The sequence below is a fragment of the Notolabrus celidotus genome, chromosome 10 (genome assembly GCF_009762535.1).
Source record: "Notolabrus celidotus isolate fNotCel1 chromosome 10, fNotCel1.pri, whole genome shotgun sequence".
NCBI lineage: Eukaryota > Metazoa > Chordata > Actinopteri > Labriformes > Labridae > Notolabrus > Notolabrus celidotus.
In genome coordinates this window covers 4,041,199-4,065,804 of record NC_048281.1, presented here as the reverse complement: position 1 = coordinate 4,065,804, position 24,606 = coordinate 4,041,199, and the positions used below count along the sequence as shown (strand labels likewise).

General features: G+C 39.8%; 2 protein-coding genes across 8 annotated transcripts in view; both read right to left on the bottom strand.

Annotated features, from left to right (window-relative positions):
* Positions 1 to 6,151, bottom strand: part of epb41l5 (erythrocyte membrane protein band 4.1 like 5) — a 58,563-nt gene extending 52,412 nt beyond the window's left edge. For both annotated transcript variants that reach the window (XM_034693429.1, XM_034693430.1), the window contains exons 1-2: positions 5,967 to 6,151; positions 2,693 to 2,904 (exon numbers count right to left, since the gene is read on the bottom strand). In XM_034693429.1, the coding sequence (XP_034549320.1) occupies positions 2,693 to 2,872 (180 nt within the window). In that variant the 5' untranslated portion in view covers positions 2,873 to 2,904; positions 5,967 to 6,151. The remainder of the gene's footprint in view (positions 1 to 2,692; positions 2,905 to 5,966) is intronic.
* Positions 6,152 to 9,518: 3,367 nt separating this feature from the next.
* Positions 9,519 to 24,606, bottom strand: part of ptpn4a (protein tyrosine phosphatase non-receptor type 4a) — a 124,652-nt gene continuing 109,564 nt past the window's right edge. For all 6 annotated transcript variants that reach the window (XM_034694167.1, XM_034694169.1, XM_034694166.1 and 3 more), the window contains exons 21-27: positions 23,358 to 23,448; positions 23,101 to 23,162; positions 21,020 to 21,166; positions 20,246 to 20,374; positions 16,021 to 16,169; positions 15,789 to 15,924; positions 9,519 to 14,058 (exon numbers count right to left, since the gene is read on the bottom strand). In XM_034694167.1, the coding sequence (XP_034550058.1) occupies positions 13,645 to 14,058; positions 15,789 to 15,924; positions 16,021 to 16,169; positions 20,246 to 20,374; positions 21,020 to 21,166; positions 23,101 to 23,162; positions 23,358 to 23,448 (1,128 nt within the window). In that variant the 3' untranslated portion in view covers positions 9,519 to 13,644. The remainder of the gene's footprint in view (positions 14,059 to 15,788; positions 15,925 to 16,020; positions 16,170 to 20,245; positions 20,375 to 21,019; positions 21,167 to 23,100; positions 23,163 to 23,357; positions 23,449 to 24,606) is intronic.

The window sequence follows — 24,606 nt, the reverse complement described above, 5'->3', positions numbered from 1 at the left end:
ACTCCTTGTCATCAAACATGCAGATGCATTTCAGAGTGCCGTGTATTGACTGTCTGTCCAGTGCGCCTGTCACTGCAGGTACATTCAGGTACCGTCGTAGAAGTGCAATACAGCTCTTATATTGTGTTCATGGCATTTTTCTGTGAATCAAGAGAATCTAAATACAGTCACAGTGATCACATCAAGAATGTTTTATTTTGACTTTTTAGCAGGGACAGACTGAATTATTTCACTTAAGATATAACACAAAAGTGTTAAAGGATTGAAATGTTGACGATTTGAACATTTAGTATAACCCTGATACCAATATCTGATCGACTACATGAATTATTTAAAGAGTGAAGAAAATCAAAGACTAAAATGTTTTGAGTTTTTGTCGACTAAAACTATAAAGGGCTAAAAGACTAAAATTTAACTAAACTAACAGACATTTTCGTCTTAAGACTAAGACTAAGACTAAGACTAAATCTAAAATAGCCGCCAAAATTAACACTGCTCCTGATGGCAGGGATTGGTTGGTGTTTTCCCAGGTTTACTCCGGCTGTAGATAGCAGCTTTTTTTACCTCTTTTTTAAGAACACATTATGAATTGATTACCATCAGGACAGAAAGATCATTTTAACCAGTATAACAAAAAGTGGATCTAAATCTGACTACCAACCCCAGCTTTCAGAAAGATAAAATGTGGAGGAGACAGATAGAGTTTTAATAAATGTATCTTCAACATGTCTTCCTGGAAATCTGTGCAGGATGGCTACATTTCAAGACAGGCTTGGGTCAACCAGGACAGTAGGATACCAGACCGGCCTCAGAGGAATGCTGCAGTCTTGACGCATGGAATGTAAGTGAAAAGACAAAGATGAAAAATCACAAGCTGTACAAAAGACAGGCCACATGTGGGGGAAACACACAGACATCCATGCCCTCAGTTTGAAAGCAAGAGCTCCACAAGTTAAAAACTGCAGTACGCTTTTCCAAGAAAGGTGTTTAAAAACACACACAACTAACCAAATGTGAAAAAGAGGAGGACAACAGAGAAAAGATAAGAGGAGGAGGACTGAAGAAAGAAGGAGGAGTGGAGATAGCAACGCCCTGCTGTGTGTCTGCTTGGTGACCAGCCAAACCTGTCATGTGATGCTGTCACATGATTGAGTGTGTTCTCCAGAGAGGATCATGGAATTACAGGTGATCAGCAAAACTACAACACACACACACACACGCACACACACACACGTACACGCACACGCACACACAAACCAGCACTCACTATAGGCTTAGAAGAAGTGCTCCACTGACACAGGCACGTTAATGGTCACTTATCCCTAACTGTGGCACAACTTTCATGGGACATTGTATGTGTTCAGACTTCTCATACAGCCACTTGAGCATTAATATTGTTCTTAAAGGGACAGTTCAGTTTTCTTTGGTGGTGTTGTACGAGGTACTTGTCAACGGGAAGTGTATTAGCCACAGGAGAGGCCGGTCAGCTTGCCCCCTTTGTGGAGAAAGCAGCAGTAGAGTTGGAATGGAAGCTAGGCGATCAGCCGCTGATGGAGCCGGCTCTACTACGGATTTTAGCTCATTTTGACAAACTACAACTGAAGCACTTTTCTTGTGCTACCCTTGATTTGGAAAATGATCAGCGCTTTACTTTGCTGCCAGAAAGCATGTTCATTTTAGGGATGGGCATTTCAAGCCAAATTATTATTCGCTAATCATTGGCATGTATTCAACAATTATTTATTATTATTTATTATTTAGAGAGAGAGAGAGAGAGAGAGAGAAAGAGAGAGAGAGAGAGAAAACATAAATATTCTGTTTATGGAGACCTGTCCCCTGCCCTTTTGGTGGCTGTCATGTTAACCAGCAGGGCGAGGTGCTGCTACTATCGGGCACTGACAGCGTCTTAATCGACCATAGACTTGATAAATAATGGACGTAGTATCCGTGACGTCACCCATCTGTTCCTGAGCGCTGGTCCAAAGCCAATCGGCGGCGGCAGCCATATTGGAAATGCTGAACTCAAACAGTCAAAGTGTGAGGTAAAGAGGCGGAGTGTGAGCCTCCTAACTAACAGCTATGTGTTCCCGTCCAGGATACAAGTCAGTCATGTCCTTATTTGGGCAAAAACTCTACTCTTAATATCCTCTGAACTGTCGCGTTAGAAATAAATTCACCCCCCCTACAGTGTGTGCCGATAGAGAAATTAGCTACGTAGAGCCAAGCTGTTTTTTGAACCAGGCTGTGACGGAGAAAATTGCTGCGACTGTCGCAAATGTCTTCTTCTTCTGTTTGCTTATGAGGTTAGCAAACAGCTTTCAGACACTCTGTAGACACCGTCTGGAGGGAATACTCTATTACAACCAGGCACCGGTAAATACCATGAAAAATTATACTTTTAAAATGAGAAAATATTCAAAGTAACTCTTTGATTTTTACAAACTGAACGAATATTTGAATATTCAAAAGTCATTGCCCATCCCTACAGTTACCACTGATAAGTACCTCATACAACCACACCTCAAAAAACTGAACTATCCCTTTAAGTGTTCTGTCTAAATGTTCTGACACCCTGCTGCTAAGCGAATAAGGAATACTAGTAGAGTGTTGAAAAACCTCTGAAGTCATAGATCAACAATGGTGTACAATACACCGGTACCTGAAAGCTTCAAACTCTATAAATGTTCCTTACCGGCAGGTCGACACTGACGTCTGTCCCGTCCAGCAAGGAAACTCGGCATGTGATGACAGACTTTGCTTCCCCGGCTGCAGGGATGTGTGTTGTAGCTCGCTGGGCCTCCCGTAACCGGGCCTTTTCTGCATGTTTCCGGATAGAGCGTCGCCCCAGCGTCCTGCGCAGGAAGCTCAGCATGATGAGGGAGGGGGAATGTTACTCTACCACACCTGGAACAGAAGGAGAAGAAGATAGGTGTTAGCACTTTGTAGGTACATTTGTACACATTGAAAAGCAGACTCTACGTGTAAAACATAATACATTTTTCATCAATCTCCATCAATCTTTATCATAGCATCAATTCACAACTAATGTTATCTTAAGATACTTCACAAAAGGAGCAGGTCTAGACTGTGCTCTTTGTTTATATCATTTACAAAGACCCAACATGAAGACAGGATAAGACCCAGACCCATCATACTGCATAAGACTCAGTCTGATCTCATCTTAATCCACCATGAGCAGAGCACTTTGCAGCATTCAGCAAGTTACAGTGGCAAGGACAAACTTCCTTTAACAAGCAGAAACCTCCAGCAGGACCAGACTCATGTTAAGGCTGAGAAGATCAAAGTTAGTGAGCTTAATTATCTTGGTGTAGTTCTAGATTCAAACCTTAATATGAAGAAACTTGTTAAGAAAATGTAAAAAAGAAAAACATCAAATACAATTTGACAAACTTTAGACACATAAGAAAGTGTCTTTCAGTGGATGCAGCCAAGACTTTTATGCATGCTATGATCCTTTCCCATGTGTTATATTGTATCACATGCTGGGGTCAGGCTGGGGAGACGGTCATTAAACCACTTCACTCTCTGTCTAAACAAACCTTAAAGATACTGAGCAAAAAATCAATGCCATATCACCACTGCAGGATACTGGGGAAACGTCATCCTTTGAGCCTCGAGAACTTTTGATTGTTTTCAAATTTGTGTCTGGTGTATAAGATTTTAAACGGTTTGGCCCCGCCTCCACTGCGTCAGTTTATCAACTTCTGCTCAGTGGACTCCATTAAATCCACAAGGATATCTTCTTTTAGAAATTAGAAATTGCAACGTTATGTACACTTTCGTCGTCAGCTTTTTCTGTGAAAGCCACAACTCAGTGGAACACCTTACCAGAGGACATTAATAAGAACTGTGATTCTCTCAGCAGCTTCAAAACCAAGCTGAAAAATCTGCTACAGGACACTCAACACTAAAACCACTGATTTAATAGTAGTACTTGAAATACAGTATTGTTTGTGTGTGTGTGTGTGTGTGTGTGTGTGTGTGTGTGTGTGTGTGTGTGTGTGTGTGTGTGTTTTATCAATGTGTTGTTTTAATTGTGACCTGCTAAGGGACTGCAGATGTGAATTAGCTTTAAGCTAACTCTGGTACAATGCATCAAATGGTGACATGTATGTTAAATATTGTACATGGGTCCCTTTATAAATAAATGGAATGAATAAAAAAATGTTGAACAGCCATCTGCTTTGTTTGGATTCAGGAAAGAGGGATAGAGGAGGATGCAGGAAGAGAGAGAACAAAAACAGCTCATGAATGAATACCAGGAGGACCAGAGGAACATGACATGATGAGCATGTGTCTGTCTTTGAAGATGCAGTTCCTTTTATGTTTAGTTAAAGACAGTAGCTATGTGAGCTGACCACTGCTGGTACATGAATACCATAGTCAGGGTTCCCACTCTTTTCCAGAGATCATTTTCCAGGACATTTCAAGGACATTTTCATTGACGATCAAGCTGGTATGACAGTTGAAATTTAGTTCCTAATTTAGTTCCTAAATAGTCTAATAAGTTCCTCTCAGTGGAAGTCTACATTGAAGACATGCGGTCTATGGCTATCCATGAAATCATCTCTTACATGCTTAAAAGTTATGACAAATTGATTATAGAATAATGCAACTGCAGATGTACAGCACTTCACTTTATTAGTTCAACCAAGTAACAATGATGGGCAACTCTCATCTCAGCTTTCTCTTTTCTCAAAAAATATAAATTAGCTCAGTAAAAAACAAAAGAGCCTGCAAAGGCCTCTGGAAGCTGCCTTACTGAAATAAATAAATAATAATAATAATCAGAGGATCAGTGCATTAATTGACCTAAATAGATCTGAATGACAAAAAAGGCCACAAATGTTGAATGGGGATGTGTTTTTTTAACCTTGTTAGATCGCACACAGTCATGTTGGAATCATTTTCCAGGACAATCTGTGATTTTCCAGGACATTTTACTTTTTCTCCCATTTTCCAGGTGTTTTCCAGTACTGGAAAACTGGTCAACTGTTTTCCAGGTTTTCCAGTTTTTCCAGGACGCGTGGGAACCCTGATAGTGCACCTGCAAACTGGCCTTCTGTGAGCCATTTTAATGCTCTATTTAACCATGAAGACTCCCAAGTGACAATGATGTCGGAGTAAATACCTTGGAATGATTTAGAGAGCTAGAAACCATTACTGGTTTAATAACAGGGTGTTTACAGTAATAGCCTGTTGGGCTACCACCGACGTTGACAGTCGACGTTTAAAGTGACACAAGCTAACTTTAAATGACACATTAAACTTTCTACAACATGCTCACAAGTTAAACACGTGAATCCCTGTGGATTAATGGACATATTTATGAGGTGTTCACGCGGGGAGAGGAATATTTGATAGAACTGTTTGTTTTTTATCGCACAGTTCAATACTAATGTAACGGTTTACTACATCACCTCTAACAGCTTAACGTGAGAAACAAAAGTATATTTTTTATGTTAAATGTTTTATTAGTGGAAGAAAATAAGTCAAATAAGATTGTACAATGTCGAAGAGAATGAATATTTAAAGTTTTATGACCGTTATTCGACTGCTTGCTATTTTAATGTTTCTATTTGATAAAATTTCGGCGTTTATTAAATGCTAAATAAAATGTGTTCCGCAAAAACCAGAGTAAATAACTCCAGACATCCTCTAAATACAGTATTACTCGAAGAAAGAAACAATTCAACCCTTAGCTTAACATCTCCCTCAGTATAAGGCCTGGGATACCTGGCGTAAGCAAAAGCAACAGGTGTGCGCTTGTTTTTAATGCAGGAGCATCAAACGCACTCCAAAGATAGGACTCCGCCCACTCAAGTGTGTACCGCACAGCAAAACAAACGCCTCCTTCAGCCCTGAAAAGCCGAGTCCGACATACACTTGCTGCTCCGCGGCCACTTGTGGATCTGGTCTGGAAGAAGAACTATAGGGATACTTACGAAAACCTCCACGGGTGGATTCACGGTGAAAGCACGTCCGCTTGCATTGTTGACGACTAAACAGCAGCCTCATACATTTCCATGGTGGAGGCTTGTTTCTTCTGTTAGTCCTCCTCGGTCCCTCTGCGGGGTGATTCTTCTCCCAGGTCCAGGTCCCAACAAAAACTAGGAGGCAAAGCTTCACTCCGGAAGTGACGTCACGATAAATCCCTAACAAAAACCTGATTAGCATTTTTAAAGGTACAGACCTTACAGAAACTGTGAGCCTTAAACTGCTGCTCACAAACAAACCAACCCACTCTGAGTTTAAAATGCCTCTAAAGTTTATAACCAACTATTTAATGTTCACTCATTACCACGTCAGAGAAAGCAAAGCTACAAGACTGTTGTAGGTGTGCTTACAGTAAATTCAATAATATACAGTGGATGTATCAAAAGTCTACACACCCCTGTCCCCTGTTAAAATGCCAGGTTCTGTGACATAAAAAAATGAGACCAAGATACATAGTGTCAGAACTTTTTCCACCTATAATGTCACCTATAACATGAACAATTCAATTGAATTTTTTTTTAATCTTTTAGGGTGAAGAATCAAACATTTAAAACTAAAATAATGTGGTTGCATAAGTGTACACACCCTCTTATACCTGGGGATGTGGCTGTGTTCAGAATGAACCAATCACATTGAAACTCATGACAAATAGTAGTCAGTATACACCTGTCATAATTTAAAGTGACTTTGATTAATAATCAATAAAGATCAGCTGTTCTAGGAGGATTTTCATCACATTTCCTCAGTTCATCTTACAGCATCTTACCACAGAGAGCTTCCAAAGCAGCAGAGGGATCTCATTGTTGAAAGGTATCAGTCAGGAGAAGGGTACAAACATGTTCCAAGGCATTAGATCTACCATGGACCACAGTGAAGACCGTCATCATCAAGTGGAGAAAATATGGAACAACAGTGACATCACCAAGAACTGGACATCCCTCCAACACTGATGAAAAGACCGGAAGAAAACTGGTCAGGGAGGCTTCCAAGAGGTCTACAGCAACATTAAAGGAGCTGCAGGGATTTCTGACAAGTACTGGCTGTGTACTTCATGTGACAGCATATCTCCTATTCTTCATATGTTTCTGCTATGGGTAGGGTGACAAGACGGAAGCCTTTTCTTATGAAGAAAAACATCCAAGCCTGACAACATGTTTCAAAAACACACATGAAGTCTCCCAAAAGCATCAAATGTTTTATGGTCTGATGAAACAAAGGGTGAACTTTTTGGCCATAATTCTAAAAGGTATGTTTGTCATAAAAACAACACTGCACATCACATAAAGAACACCAGACCCACAGAGAAGCATGGTGGGGGCAGCATCATGCTTTGGGGCTGTTTTTCTTCAGATGGAACCAGAGCCTTAGTCAAGGTGGAGGGAAGTATGAACAGTTACAAACACCAGCCAGTTTAACACAAAACCTCCAGACCTCCGTTAGAAAGATGAAGATGAAGAGGAATTTCACCTTTCAACACAACAACAAACCAAAGCATACATCCAAATCAACAACAGCATGGCTTCACCAGATAGCCTGAATATCTGTGGGGTGGTCTGAAGAGGGCTGTGCACAGGAGATGTCCTCACTATCTGATGGATTTGGAGCTTTTTTGTAAAGAAGAATGGGCAAATATCACCACGTCAAGATGTGCCATGATAATAGACTCCTACAAAAAAAAAAACAGTGCTGTAATAAAATCAAAAGGTGCTTCAAACAAGTATTAGTTAAAGGGTGTGTACTCATTTATTTTTTTTATTCTTCCCCCTAAAAGATTTTTTTTTTAAATGCAGTTGAATTGTTCATGTTATAGGTCACATTAAAGGTGGAAAAAGTTCTGACATGATGTATCTTGGTCTCAATTTTTACATCGCAATACCTGGCATTTTAACAAGGGGGTGTAGACTTTTGATATCCACTGTAAATTAACAATAACTAAAAGTCTACGGAATAGTTTAAATGCCATTTAACCCTCCTATTATCCTTGGGGTCAAATGGACCCCATTTAATGTTTAACGTCTCTAAATTAGTGACTCAACACCTTTTTTTTTGCTTCATATTTAATGACTTTTCTAATTTAATGGGGACAACTTGGAAAATGTAAAATAAAAATGTTGATATATACTCCAATTTCCTGTAAAAACAAATTACGTATCGGTGTTCCTTGGGGTCAATTTGACCCCAGGCTGTTTTAGCTGTATATAACATAAGAAATATCAACATTTTACACACATTTGTTTTGGTTGTTTTGGATGAAATTGAGGTCACTATAACCAAGGACACTTCTGCATGTGACTGCAGGAGCTGGGATCAAACCGCCAACCTTTAGATTGAGATCTAATATTTCCAGCCACCATGTCTCTAAAGACATTCAGTGATGAGTCCTGTGTCATACGTTTTAATAACATAGAAACAAGGCAGGGCCGAAGAGAGCATGACAAACTCACAGCAGTTTGATGTTCTGTTTTACAAATAAAGTCCTTCTGAATGTTTAAATTGTGTTTATGCTTGAAATATATTTTATTTAAAGGGCTATTTAGATAGTCAACAAAGAAACATAAAGTACCTGACACATAAACCTGGGTAACAATCAGTTTCTGAAGGTCTAAATTGCTGGGGTCAAATTGACCCCAAGTATAAAAGATGTTAGTAAATTTGAGGGTAACAGGAGGGTTAAAACTCACAGTGTACAATGATAGACTCCCTCACTCCCATTCTGTAAAACAATAAATTAATAGTTCTGTCACCCATTTGACAACAGCGCCCCCCTCTGGTCAGTTTGAGAACAATGCTTAATAAATGTGACCAAGCAGAAACAGACCTACAGTATTTAACCTGACGTTCACTGAGTTTAGATGCCATCAAGCAGGCAGTGTAGTTTGTAGCAATGTGTACAGAGGAAGGGTTTAAGTGTAATGAGATTCCTGCTACTATCAACAAATATTAATGTTTCTACATGTTTTTTTTGACATGGATATCTTGGGAGTTTGTGTTCATTTCACTCTGGAACACATTTTTTTCCAGCAATAAATACATAGATCTGATTCTGACTGCTTCTGTGTCTTTAAGGAAGTCCTATTTTCTGAAAAAAAGGAAAATGAATGAAAATGGGACATCCTTAAAAGAGTTAAGCTCTCTCTGAAGTAGCTCCATGTGTGCCTCTGGATTGATAGTGTCATTGTAAAAGGACAAAGTGAGATCTAAAGTAGCCTACTGTCAAATAATCTGACACTGTATCTGAAGGGTTGGATTATTCAAGCCAGTGTGGGATTAACACCATACATTTACATAAGAATAAAGTGATAGTGGTCGAACTCTTCAGCACCATGTTTTACATCTGCTCACTCTTTAACTGCCCAACCTCACTTTTACAGTGTGGGAAAGCAAGGTGATCTGAAGCCACGTCTCCATGCTTTGACAGACAAGCTTTAATTGTTCACAATCAAGCTTAAAGACATGTCCAAAGCACCGCAAAACCAAGATACCAGAAAGAAACAAGCAACTGAGGACAAAGGTTTTTATGACACAGGTAGAAGTTAAACCAAGGGTATAATACGGTAAAACATTTCTCATTATTTTGTGTTTCATTGTATATACACTCGCTGTTAAAGACCAGTTCAAATAAAACAAAACGTTTGAAATAGCAGTCTTGAAATACACACCATTTGTGTCACATTTGAATCATCCAAAGGAGAAAAAAAAAAAATCAAAAATCAAATAAAAACAAAATCTTTCTGCTCACACATGATTTTCCCTTTTATTTTAAAGATTTTTTTTCATATACAACATTGTATTTACATGGTCTAGTATTATTTACACAAAATTAACAAGTGGCACTGTGTAGTTAGGAGTTCTTGTCTTTTTTCATGTTCCCTACAGGTCGTACTTTTAAAACAAAAAATAAAAATGACGAAATTAAAAAAAAGAATTTAACAATGCTTAATGTCTCCAACTCTTTTTTTATTCAGTAGCACTACCTGCCACGAAGCCTTCTACAAAGTGCTGTCCTTTCCCTACCCGCCTAGAGCTGTTTTCATCTTTACAAAAATACAACTGACCCCGAGCCCTCCCCTCCAAACTACCTTTGATCAGTACCCTAAACGCACGGACAGTACCAATTATGTGTCAACAACCAAACACTTTGAACACAGACAGCTCACTGCTGGACATGTTGTGCAGATGGAAACCCTGGCAGCTCTGATATATCAATTATTAACGTCTTCACTGAAGGGCCAATGTTTTATTTTGTTGTTAGAAATTGTCAAGGTTTTGTGAACTTGTTACTGATGCCACTTCAACAGGAGGCCTTCAGCAGTAATTAATTTTTCACTTGGAGGTACAGTTGTGCTCATAAGTTTCCAGACCCAACTCGGTCTCAGCAGATGGCTGTCTAACATGAGTCTGGTTCTGCTCGAGGTTTCTGCCTGTTAAAGGAAGTTTGTCCTCTCTGTTGTAACTAGCTAAATACTGCGAGGTGCAATGCTCATGGTGGATTAAGGTGGGGTCAGACTGAGTCTTATCATGTCTTGGTGTTGGGTCTGTGTTCATAATTTGACATAGAGTGGTCTAGACCTGCTCTGTTTGTTAAAGCGTCTTGAGATAACGTTTGTTGTGATTTGGGGCTATACAAATAAAGATTGATTGATAAGTTTACATACCCTGGCAGAATGTATGACTTCTTGGGTAGTTTCTGTTGTCATTATGATCTAAAAAGAGTAAACACAGATGTTTGACAATAAATGGCTTCACCCAACCACTCACCATGAGTGAAAACAAAGTTTTTCTCTTATCATTCATATTCTCTGAAAAATGGCCACAAATTCCACCAGGGTATGCAAACATATGAGCACAACTGTAACTGCTGCTGAATACACAAAGTGACGAGGAGACGCCACTGAAGCTGAACTGTGTTTTATCCTCTTTTTTAATGCTCATATTTTCAGGGTCTGTAATATTTCTTTCCACTGTAATTTAATTTTAAAATAGTTTTCACTTTTCAGTCATTCTCTGGCTGGTCTCAGTGTCCTTCTGTGTAAAACAAGCTGTGCTACCGTACTCCCAAGTATCCTGCTCAGATGTGTCATTTGCCTTGAGGCCATGCAGAGAGAGTGGGATCCATGTATAATGATCCAAAAAAGGAGAGGCATCTGGGGAGGAACAATGAGAAGAATGGACTGTGGATGTTGCGTGGGTTAGGCTGAAGTGACTGATGTTGCCTGAGAGAAGGATTTAGGCAGATTTCAGGAGAGGGCTGCGATATAGGAGAGCTAAAAAAAAAAAAAAAAAGAGAGAGGGGGGAAAAAGGGAAGCTGTTTCAGGGCTCTTTTTGATCCCACCTCTCCGTGTGGCAAAAGTATGAGTCAGCTGTTTGATATGGAGGTATGAGCACTGTATGAAATGTTTTACGGGCAAAGATTCAGCCTGGTACTCAGGACAGACTTGTAAACTCACCAAGAGGGCTCTATCAGAATAAGCTTGAGATCAGGTTGTGGTTTTTATGACACAACCCTTCATTCCAGTTAACAGACAAGCAGGCTTTAGACCAGACAGCTAACAAACTACATGTTAGAAATGGAGGAGGGAGAGAAAACTAAAGACTGAGATCTAAATACACTCTCACACACACACACACACTCTCACACACTCACAGCAGTAGGTTTCTCCAGCAGAGTCTATGGAAGAAGCCAATGACAGCAGGTACTGAAGAAAAAGATCTCAATTCATGAAGAGGCTACACTTCATTCCATACCGATATGTCAAAAACAATGGCAGCTTAACCTGTTTGTGTTGAGGGGAAAAAAATAAGAAACAAAAAAACGACAAGCTTTTCAAACATGTGCCGTATACTGAAGTACCATTTGGAAAATTCAATAAAAAAAGGAAGAGTGTTGGTTGAAGGTTCTGTTTGAGCTGCCACTTTGAACTGTCTACTGTTCTCTGGCAGATAATGAGACAGACTGAGAAAGAAAATAAACAGCAAAGGTTGTTTTAAAGCCGCCGCCGCTATCGCCGCCGCCCAACTGACCTCTGAGCCCCACTGACAGAAAGTTCATGTGAGGGAAAAACAAACAAACAGGTCAATACTCTTTCTGAGATCAGCACAACTACAAATGTGTCAGCTGACATCTTGGTTTGCTCCTGATGTCGTGACCTTTTTGAAGTAGATTAGACGATGAGGTCAGCGGAGGGAGCTTTTAAACGCATGTTTCTATCATTCACACTCAGGTTGAGATCAGTTTACTGTCAATTCCACAGGCAGATATTTGGAAATCATGAGGGAAAACAAATTACCTACTGGTAGCTTTCAAAACACTGGAGAGCTGATTAAATGCAGGTGTGTGTATATTTGAAATACTATGACTCATATTAGTTTTGTCAGGTTGTGACACACTGCTCTGCTCCAGTCACAGCGTCGTGTGTGATACAGCGGGGCTTTGTTGTCTGTGCCTGGCTCAATGACACTTCAGCAGGGACCACTGACTGCTGTCGTTTGTTGGAGGCGTTTAAAGTCAAATTGTCTGCGTGGGAATTCGATGACTGACATAAACTGACCTCAGCTTTGATTCTTAGCTTGATCTGCCACAACGGCTTGGAAATAGCTTAGATTGTAAGTGAGTGAGGCCGTGTGTTTACAGGGGCCTCTCACTGTGACACCACTTCATCTTCTTGTATTGACCTAATGTGCTGTAAAACTTTAAGGAAATGTTAATTTTACCATGACGTCTTAGAGTGAGAGGTTTAAATCCATAGTGAGTGGTGCTGAAGTTAAAGAGAGGTGCCCGGTAAACTCAGGCCCCGAGTTTTGTAAACCAGTAACGTTCTTCACCACGCCAAACGACGGCCGCCTCAGAGCGCGCGTGTCTGTAAGCTCAAAAACACAGCACGGCGCAGGAGAAAGAATAACTTGCCACAGCATTGAACAAGAGGTGAGACACAAAGTGCTTTCAGCTGTCCGTCTGTCAGTCTGTGCTGTCAGAAACGGAGACAAGAAAGCTGAGAAAGATCAAACCAAGTACAATAAATTAAATCACTGTTTTTTTTTCCACAATAAAGCAAAAGAAATTAAGAAGTAATTAGAAGAAGAGGAATCGCACTACTTTACTAGCTAAGATTTAATCAGGAAAAGCATGAAGCTCTAGATTCATACAAACAAACATACAAGCTTTTTTGTTCAGTGGACAGGGTTCGACACAAACTAAAACACAATAAATACTCTTTCTGAGGAACAAAAGATAAGGTATATCTCTTTATCAGCTAAAAGGACTAAAAAAAGGCAGGTCCGTCTGGCAGACTCGCTCAGAAGGGGGAAAGGGCGACCCTTTGGGGGAAATAAAAACGGGAAAACCTTTCCATCAAGGGGGGCAGCCCTTCCCCTTCGTACTTATGGCACTACAGCAATTCCCCATCCACGTGAAGTTCTCTCGTCCTTTTATCTTTTCGTTCTTTGAATACTTTTTTTCTTGAACCTGAACATACGATAACCCCTAATGGTACCTATTCAACACAGCTGGATCTCTTTTTTCAGTTGGAGCTTGTCCATGGTTTTCACTTTTGTTCGTTTGTGTCTTTTTTTCCATTTTTATCAGCATAAAGTGCAACAGTGCTTTGTTCTCTCCTCCAGTGACCCTGTCACGGGTTAGCAGGGTCAGGGTCAGGGTCAGGGTTCACGCTGGTCTCACTGGTCACGCTGGTGGCGCTTGCAACGCTCTGCTCCTCAACTTCCTCCTCCTCCTCTTCTTCCTCCTCCTCCTCCTCCTCCTCCTCCCCCTCTTCTGTCACTTCTCCCACATCCAGCACCTCCACCTCCTCGTCGTCGTCGTCCTCTTCGTCCAGACCTCCCTCCAGCAGCTCCACCACGGCGGCCTCGCCTTCCTCCATCGCTGCCGTCTCCGCTCCTTCTCCTGTTTTCTGCTGCTCCTTCTTCTCCTCCCCTCGCTCCTCGTCCACCTTCTCTCTCGGCTGGTAGATGGCGGTCTTGAGTGGTTTGACCAGGCCCTCCTCGTACACTCTCAGGATGGCCTCACATACAAAGCGATACTGGCTCTGATAAAGACGGACAGAGAGGTACATTTAGAGTGTTAAGAGAAAGTCACATTGATTCTTATGATCTGTTGGAGATGGAAACACAAAATCTGCTGAGTGAACTCTGAACATGTTTGAAAACACAAAAGAAAATGTACATTTTAATATCACATATTCATCCTGTTTTGATTGGTGGACAAAGTTGTTGTTTCTCTTTTAACTGAGTGTAAAAAGGTTTCTCTTCAGAGAGTGGACATACAAACACTACCAGTCAAAAGTTTGGACTCACCTTCTCATTCAATGGTTTTTATTTATTTTAATTATGTTCAACATTGTAGATTAATACTGAAGACATCAAAACTATGAAATAATCTGGTTTTACCATAATCTGGGTTACAACAGTAGTCAAATAGGGCTATCCATTGTGTGCTAACCCTACCTCTGAACAACACAACTGATGGTCTCAAACACATTAACCCTCCTGTTATGTTCGTTTCTCTGGAAAAGCAATAATGTTCCTGGGTCAATTTGACCCAGGGCATATTCAATTATCCAAAAATGTCAGAACCCCAAAAAATCCCAATACACATTTTTTAAAATCTAATTTTGAACTCCATTACTAACCATTTAAATCAAGATTTAGTCCATTGGTGTTCTTTCATTCTCACAGATCATGGTTCAATGAGGATAACTCACTCGTTCTTCATTAAAATGAATGTTAATTTTCTTTATGTACATTGGAAAGCCCTAAATATAAATACAATAGTTGTACATGGCATTGATTTTTGTTTATTTTATTTTACATTTTGAATTATTTATTTTTTTTATGAAGTGATGTTAATAAATTAACACGACACCTCTTCTGCCACATGCTGCCCAGATTTTTATGCTGCATTTAGCTGGTTTGGAAGACATATATTGCTTAAAATAGACTTTACAAAGGGTCAATTTGACCCGCAACAAAACAGGAGGGTTAAGAAGGCAAGTCATTCTACAAATGAACTCTTGACAAGGCTCATGTTAATTAGAAACCATTCCAGGAGACCACTTCATGAAGCAGACTGAGAGAATACCAAGAGTGTACAAAGCTGTCATGAAGGAAAAAGGGGGCTACTTTACAGAATCTAAAATATAAAACAGATTCTGCTTTGTTTAACACTTTTTGGTTCATTCAATAATTCCATATATGTTATTTCATAGTTTTGATGTCTTCAGTATTAATCTACAGTGTTTACAATCATTACAATAAATACAAACCCTTGAATGAGAAGGTGTCCAAACTTTTGACTGGTAGTGTACATCTATATCCCAATAGTGATAAATGTTTGTCTGTGTTTTAATTAGTGTCACAGACTTTTAGTATGGATGAAAATTTGAGATTAAAACTGTCATTTTATTTACATTGAAAACCTCAGAGAAGCACATATCATAGATTAATTATGTATGACTGAGAAAAAGTAACAGATCATCAACAAGCCTTTGCTATAGAAACTGTAAAAGATAAGAATATGTTTGAGTGAAAACCTGAAGAGAGTGGATATTCTTAACCTATCAATTATGTTCTCCTGCTCTGCCTTGAGACAGCTGTGTAATAAATACTGATGCTGTCGCCTCTTCCTTTGACTGATCTGAAAACTTGAACAGAATCTCTCTCAGCTGGTTCTCAATGTGCTTCAAAGGAAATCATTTGAGGACATCAACAGATGAAGTTAATTGTGAACAGCTGAAAAGAAAAAGTGATGGGTACATACAGGTGTTTGTATCATCATGGCTCGCTGGTCTCTCATGGTCCTCACGATATCTAGAGGATACACAGGCTGACCACACTCCATCAGACACAGAGCCGTCTCCATCGTGATCAGAACCCCTGTCCGACCAATCCCTGCACTGGAAGAGAGACAGACAACAGAGGGAGGATGTCAGGGCATGAACTTCAACAGGTCAGGGTTGCATTTTGATGACTTCACAGACAAACGTGTGTACCTGCAGTGAACCACCATCGGCTGGTCCTGTCCAGCTCGTTTGGTCCGCACCAGAGCCACAAAGTCCAGGAAGTCAGTGGAGTCATCAGGAACGCCGTGGTCTGGCCAAGCTAGGTATTGAATCTGTGTAAGCTCTCTCTGCTGCTCACTCTGAAAACACACACACACAGAGGCAGACACAGAACAGTTAAATATGTATAACGTTGGAGAGTCACCCCTGAGTCTTTAATTTTTGATCCCTTGAAACAAACATTCACCTCAGTCAAGAACCAAGACCTCCAAACCATGTCATTCATATTCTCTGATATCACTCATTCTCAAGATAGGTTATTGGATTTCATGTGGGCGTCTGCATAGCATGTTTCATTGAGCTGCTTCTCTCCGAGGAGAGAGACCGCCCAGCGCTCTGTTTGTGTAATTATGACCTTAAAGCATGTTATGAAACAGGTAGAGGGAAGAACTGAGAGTGTCTCACTCTGCTGGATCACTTAGTACAGAAGCATTCACATGAGACGAAACAAGCTGCTCTGTTTTTCTGAATTAACGATAAACCGCTACTGTAAAATCCCAACAGCACCCAAAGGCAACACAAGGTAGTAAACATGCCCTGTAGCTGCCAGTCATTTAAGTTTATTCATTTCATTCACTTTAGTTCATATAACAATGTTAGTGAAAGTTAATAACTGTGGTCAAAGGATTGTAAAAGGGTTTTGACCAATCAGAATCAAGCATGTTACACAGCTGGAAGATTAGTAAGAACATCAGGTAATAACCAGTCAAAAGAATCAGTAAATACTGGATCCACACGCAGTGAAGCTGAGGCGCTGGGTATCTTTTTCATTCAGAAAAACAGATGATTTGATTTCACATGTGAATGCAATACCTTTCTATAACTTGGTGATATTAGTATCTCTATCCCATTTAAGCCTTAGTTTTTGAAGCTCTCAAAAATCCTTTTCCCTCGAAAAAGAACTCAACAAGACCTCGCCATAAAAGTATGAGCTGTTTACTTAAATCAAAAATAAAACTAATACAGAAAGGTGTCCATTTTCCTCGTGTTTATACACAAATCCTTAAAGAAACTAAAAGAGAGTGAGAGAGAAAGAGAGGTAAAAAAAACAAACGTGTGGCTCCACTCTCTCCTTGCCTAACTGCCCCCTCATTAATTCAGAAAACAAGTTGCTACGGAGGTCAACGAACCTTCACAAGAGGGCGGAGTTACAGCATGCAATGATTGAGCCACCCATCCAACACATGACAGCATAATGAACTTCTACCATCTTTTTATAAATGTATATATTTATCTTTATCCTTACAAATTAACTATCTATGTCAATTTAATACTTTGCACATGAACTTAAATGATTACAGCATCATGAGTTGCATTTAGGCTCCTACAAGGTTCTTCTTTCTGCTGCGATCGCACTGAACATGTCAGTTAGTTCATTCAAACAGCAGGAGAAAAAAAGAGGACACAAAAATAAGAGTCAGCAAGATTTAAAACCCACACACACACACACACACACACACACACACACACATACACACAGCCTACAGCAGATAACCATCGACCACTGTTTGGAGTGCGACTCAGAGCCCCTGTGTTCCTCTTTAATACTGCCTCGCTACGTCGCCTTGGTTACACATCTATCTCCATAGCAACAATCACAGGCGGAGAGGAGAATGCTGATTAGCTCCTCCTACAGCCGTAACGTTTCAAAAGGTCACAGTGCACGAGAGACACACGGGGAGGGGATCAGCAGTGGTGGACAAAGTGCAGGTCTTTATTACTTTAGTCAAAGTATAGATACTCCAGGTCAAATATTACTCAAATACAAGTGAAAGTTTCTCTGTCAGATTATTTCTTGAGTTAAAGTCCTGGAGTACTTGTTTTTAAAAATACTAAAGTATTCAAAGTACTTTTTAAAAATATCTCAAAACATTGTATTTTCACAATACGTAAGTGCAGTCAACAATACATAGGAGTACATTCAGTTACATAATGTTTATTTAGAAAACATTACTTGAAATCTCTAAAAACTATACCATGGAATAAAAACAGAAACTAAGTTACTCCAAGCACAGACAGCTTAGTTTGAAATGTTCATCTGGAGTTAAACAAATGTTACGTAGCTCAACACGCTCTCTCAGGTTGGACAGTGAATGTTTCTTTGTTTGGGCAGAAACAGGGAGAACATTTCAAACAACACGTATCATTCTTCATTTCAAAAACCTCTAACACGGGCTGAAGATATGACCATGGGTGCTCAGGTGGAGAATTATAGCCATCATTACCACCTCTACATAAACTGCCTGATCTGAGTGATGCTCTGTGTTTGATGTACAGGTACGACTAAACCACTGAGACAAACAGAACTACACAAACAGACTTTACTGTCTTAGGATCAGATTTCAGAAAAGAGAAGGAAACTCATGAGCTGACTTCAAAGATAAAGTAGTGAGTAACTAGAGCACTGATAGAAATGTAGTGGAGTCAAAAGGACGATATTTGTCTTTAAATGGAGTGGAGTAAAAGTAATAAGTATCCCCAAAAATAATACTCAAGTAAAGGACAGATACTCAAAACATTTACTTAAGTACTGTACTCAAGTAAATTTCCTCTGTTACTGTCCACCACTGGTAATCAGGGACACACAGACAGCGGGGGGTGAGGGGTGGACAGAAGGAGCATTAAAAGTTGATTTCATGAGTTCGTCCTCGTTAGGATGGAGGGATGAAGAACATGCAGCAGTGAAGACAGAGGGATGTAAAAGAGGGGAAAGAATGAAAACACGCTCCCTTCTTTCTGTGTAGCGGACTCTCGTCGTCCCACTCTCTGCTCCTCTGTTTGTTTGTATTTTTTATCCGCTCTCTGTTTAAGCAATGCGACTGACTAGGGTGGTTGGGGTTGTCTTGGTAACCGGATCCCAATACGTGTCCTGCATGCGGCAGCGGGAGCCAGAAAAAGAACAGCCCACACCGGTCACTATGGCAACACACCTCCTCGGGGTCCTCAGCGGCTCATCCTTCCTGAGACAGCTAGTCCCTCTCTGTGATTGGACCCGGCGTCTCTCTCGCTCGCTCGCTTGCTCTCTAACCTGTTTCTGTTCGCAGCTCTAACACCCTCTCACATCCTCCTCCTGATTCCTTTCACCTTCATTCTTTACATCCTCTGATCTGTCCTAAGTTTCTCAATCCTTCATTAAAGCTGGGGTTGGTAATCAGATTTAGACACACTTTTTGTTATACTGGTTAAATGATCTTTATGTCCCGATGGCATCAATACATAAAGTGTTCTTAAAAAAGAGGTAAAAAAAGCTGCTATCTACAGCCGGAGTAAACCTGGGAAAACACCAACCAATCCCTGCCATCAGGAGCCAAATGATGAAACCAATCAAATCCCGTCCTGCCGTTCTTCCTGCCTCCTGCAGAGCGTACATTTCATGTTTGTTTGTGTTTTTAACTTTCACTATGAGAATGTTTTGGTGTTTTCTTACCGCTGAGTGAGACATGAGTTGACGTAGTGTAAAACACAAACCATGTACTGAGGACCGGTTTTGAATCAGTCCCCATCATATGGTCGCCAATCAGCGGCGCTCGTGCATGTGAGCGGGGACGTCGTTTTGGAGGAGCTCCGAGGGGAGGGGGGGAGGGGTTAGACGGAGTCCTGAGGAAATGCTACATTCAAATTCATGCTAGTTTTCTGTGACTACCAACCCTAGCTTTAAGTCTACATGTGTGTGTGTTTGTTTCTAGAGCTGGGCGATATTGAAAAAGATGTTATCATGATAACATTTTTCATATCAGTTGATATTGATAATTGTCACGATAAATATCAAATCATTATTTCATTTAAATGTAAAGTCAGATTTTTGCTCCTGAGTGAAAGTTGAAGACAGTTTGTTAGTTATGATCTGGAGTTTAGATCTCTGATCAGCTTCTTGAATCCATCATTTTTGACGGTGCTAACAGGAAGCAGGTCTTTTGTGTAAGATGAGATTTTTGTGAAGTTTTTATTGGTAGATTTGCATTTTTCCTTCATGTTGGTTGGTAACTAGCATTTAAGGCACATTAGCGCCCCCTTCCTTTCCAGTGGTTTGGGGGTGTAATTACAGCTTTAAATATATCACATTTTTATCAAACAGTTTATATATCTATATCGAGAAAAATTACATCACAATAATTCTCATTATTGAATTATCGCCCACCACTATGTGTGTCCTCACCTGTGTGTGCAAGAGAGTCATCTCCCGGACCAGGAAGGCAGAGTTGCCCTCTTCGTTGTGGCACGTCACTGTAAAGTCTCCATAGGTGGCGCTGCTGTCTGGGTTGGGCCAGTACTGGTGACACTTCACCTGAAAACAAACACACTCTGTTTACAGATCAACATCTATTTACTGCTTTTCTGTTCTGCTCAGGGGTCAGAGGTCAGGTTAAAGTACAGAGCAGCATGTCCTTCTTCTGGAGTTAGCCATCTGTTCTTTGGTGCTATGTATTATGCATAGAGATGCAGCATATGCAGCGCATGCAGTCCATCTGGAATCATTTGAAACCTCCTGTGAGGACTCTCAGAATACCATCATTTTTTTTATAAAGTCACACCTCGTTTGATGATTCAGGGTTTTTGTTGTATGATTTTCACAGTAACACAACGTTTAGTGTGTTTGATAAATGAAGCTCTAATTAAAGAACGACACATAAAGAAGCTCACTTTTTGCAGTGTTCAATAAATGACTGAACATTTTGGCCGAAGGATTAAAAAGTGTCTACTATATATATCTGAAACATGTTTCATGGTACTTCACAGACTCCCTCGGTGTCAGTTCTTGGCGTTTCTACAAAAGGTAAAGCTCAGTTTTATCAGCTTTTACCACGCAAACTAAGTTCAAAGCCTTGCAGCTGTGTTAAATGGATTATTGTGTGATAAACTTCTATTTCCTGACAGGCTGCACTCCATATACGGTGATCAGTCTTGGTCTGTGCTGGATTCTTCTACATACCCGCCCTCTCTCGACCTGCGTGGTCAGCATGACCACCATGGATGAGCCCTGCTCCCATGTCATTTGCCAGAAGTCGGGGCAGGTGTTGGGCAGCGGGCCTTGGCACGCTATGTAGCGGTTTATAAGACTGGAGGCTGGAATCTCCATCTACAGAGGAAGAGAAACAGATTGAGTGTTAGGGAGCAAGGAAGCCACTTTACAGCTTTATTTACACTTTATCTTCTATTGAGAGCATGAGCTTCTCTGTCATTTAGCGGTCTGTTGTTGATGCACAGACAGACAGAACAAAAATAGACTTTCTTGTAGAAAAAGGTCCAAACACTTGAACACAATACACACTCTTCAGTGCTTAAACGCTGGCAAGGTAACAGTGGTTGGTTTCTGTTTGAGTAAGGCTCTGAGTCACTTACAAGGTCAGACGTAGTAACATCATTCTAGTCTGAGTTGAAAGTCACCACAAAGAGCCCGTGCCACAACACAGACACAGAAAGAAACCAGATGCTTGTCTTGTTCCAACATCGTAAAGACTCTGCCGTAACTGTACACAAAGGATGTAATGTCTGCTTATGACAAACTGGAACCAGCCAGCTTTAAGTTGCTCAGAAGGTTAGCAAAATAAATCAGATCTTAAGAAGAAAAAACAAATGTTAGAAAACTACAAAAACTTCACCTATGCGCCAGAAAAACTTCAAATGCAGTTCTCAAGCACATGCTGTGTCTCTGTCCAAAGATTATAGAGTTCTAGAATCATTGAATCTATCTCAGTAATCATAGAGAAGCATATCCTGCAGGACCTGTAACTGTGGATCTTTGGAGACTTTAAGTCACTACATTTGATCAACTCTGGTAAGTATTTTGTTTTTCTATCCAGCACTGCAGGTAAAAACTGCCTTCTTACAAAGAAGCAGGTCAGACCTTCCTCCCTCATAAAGATACTGGCTTAATGACCTGACGTCGTACTGTACCTCAGAGAAGACCCTTTATAATGTGAGGAGAAGACCTCTGATGTGCAGTTAGATTCTGGGAGCCTTTATGGACACTCTACCTCTACCGGATGCTGAATTATAATATTTTTAAAATTCAGGACTTCAATTTGGTATTATCTTGCATCATACTGTTTTGAATATTATCTTTATTTTACTGGTGTTACTTCAAACAAGAAGATTTGTTTAGACCCAAACCTAACCCTGGTCAGGGCGAGGGGGTTGTGTGATTATTATTAATTTTTTGCTTTTATTTTGCTTTTCTCTAATAAGACTTTGCACTGTTGTACTAATTCCCTCTTTATTTATTATTCTTATTATTCTATTTTTTAACTTATTTTATTTTATTTTACTTATTTATTTATTTTCTTTGTTTCACTTTCTTTTATTTATTTGTTAAATCTTGTTTTATTTTTTATTTTTTCATATTGTGAATTTCTTTACTTTCTTTATTATATCTTTACTAATACCTCTCATTTCTTTATTTTTATAAAATGTAAAACACACTAAGCACCGATGGTTTGCTTTGACTTTTGGAGATAAATATATCATTATAGAGAGAAAAAGAAAACTATCAAAAACAATCAGACTCTAAATAAGTAACTTTCACTGAAAAAATGTAAAAAGTTAAAAATCTAAATTGAAATCAAGCTCAAGATAAATGACAGGTTTTTGTTTTTTTTCAGATACAAAACATGTTTCACCCTCATTCAATTATTTTGCATCTCAAGGCTCTTTCGAGCATGCTTCTCTCGCCCTGCTCAACACAGCCATCATCAGACCTGTGTGTAATAAAGAGCTGAGTTTGGACCAGGAATGCATCACTTAAACTTCAATATGTTGGAAGAAAGGTTTAACCCTCTAAACATCAGAGAGGTGCTGTGAACATAACTGACGTAAAAACACACAGAACATTAACTCTGTGTTACAGCCTGTAAAGTGGATGTGGTTAACTCATTCACCAGCATGTCCGTTCAAACATGTGGTGTGATAGTAAACGTGACAGACCACCCAATATGCCTCAAACCAACAAACAGCAGATACATGGACAGAGAGATAAAGGAGAGAAGTATGGAGGAGAGAAAAAAAACAACTCACATTGATGTAATTTGCATTGATGTAGTCATCTGTGCTTTTCAGGATGACCCGCGTGGCATCATCTGTTAGAGGGAGAGAAAGAGACAACAGATGGGTTAGAGCTTACATGAAGAAGTACAACAGAGGAAGAGAGATAAACTAACCATGCAAGAGAGAAAAAAAAACATAGGAGAAGAGCGTGTGATTGAAGGTACAAAAGGTTAATGCCTGTGCACATTGAAAACAGAAGCAAACAGAGACGATGTGCCGTCACGTACAAGGAGAGATGTCTCTGTAGCGATTTTTGGAAACGTTCTGAGGTAATTTGGCACACAGCATGGTCATCCCCGGCTTCTTTCTGTACAGTTGCTGCAAGGCAAGAAAGAAAGACAAATATTTATTACGCTTGTGTTAAGAAGAACACCAGAGCATCATCAATCTGCTTTCATGCACAGTCTAAGTGAGCCTTTGTATGTCTATGTACACAAATAGTAAACAGGAACTGTTAAGTGAATAAGACAACGGATGGAAAGTTATAGGAATGTGAAATTAAACATGTGACAAAAGCTGAAAGACATAGTACTAGGGATGTAAGGATATATCGCAAGACGGTAAAAAATGGATACAAATAAGGTTGAATTAAAATCGATTCAACAACATTTGTATCTGGATATTATTTTAAACAGTAGAAGGCGCTATCTGTATTATACTCCACTTGTTCAACATCATGAAGTCTCTTGCTGCTCTCTTGTCACTCACTGAGTGGAGGTGTTTTAACTTTAAAGCATGTTTCAGAATCAGCTGACTGAAGGTGTTGCTCACAGCAGAGATGATCAGCTGGGGGCTGAGCTGAGTGACAGGTCTCCATGAGCGCTTTTTTTCTCCGCACCGGACTGATTCTGACTCGGATGCACCCCCGGCTGACACCTGACCACGTTTAAATGTTTATTTTTCTCAATAAGAAGGAGAAAACTGGACACTGAGTCCAAAATCTGATCCTGTTCAGGTGTCCTGTTGCAGTAAATCCACATGTTGTAGTCTGAGTCTTCACTCTATGACCATGAGTCCACAGAGATTATTTATAAGCCTGCTCCTCACGTTGATATTCAGCGTGTTAACATTTTGAACTCCTCAATATGATCCATAGCTGTTTAATACTGTCAGTAATATACACTGTGTCAGGAAGGAACATTTGATTCAGGGGAAAAAACACATTTGTCATTATTGTTGACATGGAAAACATTCACGTTTTTTTAATGATTAAACGATAATTGATCGTTAACATTTCCAAAGATTGATCACAGAAAATACTTGAAATTTCCATCCCTAATTTAAAGAGATTGACCTTATTTGTTTTAATATTTAATACTTTCATTTGGGAATTGTTCACTTTCCATTTCTCTATAATTGTTCTGAAATTTTCCAACAAGTTATTTTTGTACGGTCATTTTAGTTTTTTTTACAAGTTGCTGAAAAAAAGTGTGCAGTGGTTTTATTTGAGTTACAACACACCTTAAAAATGAAAAA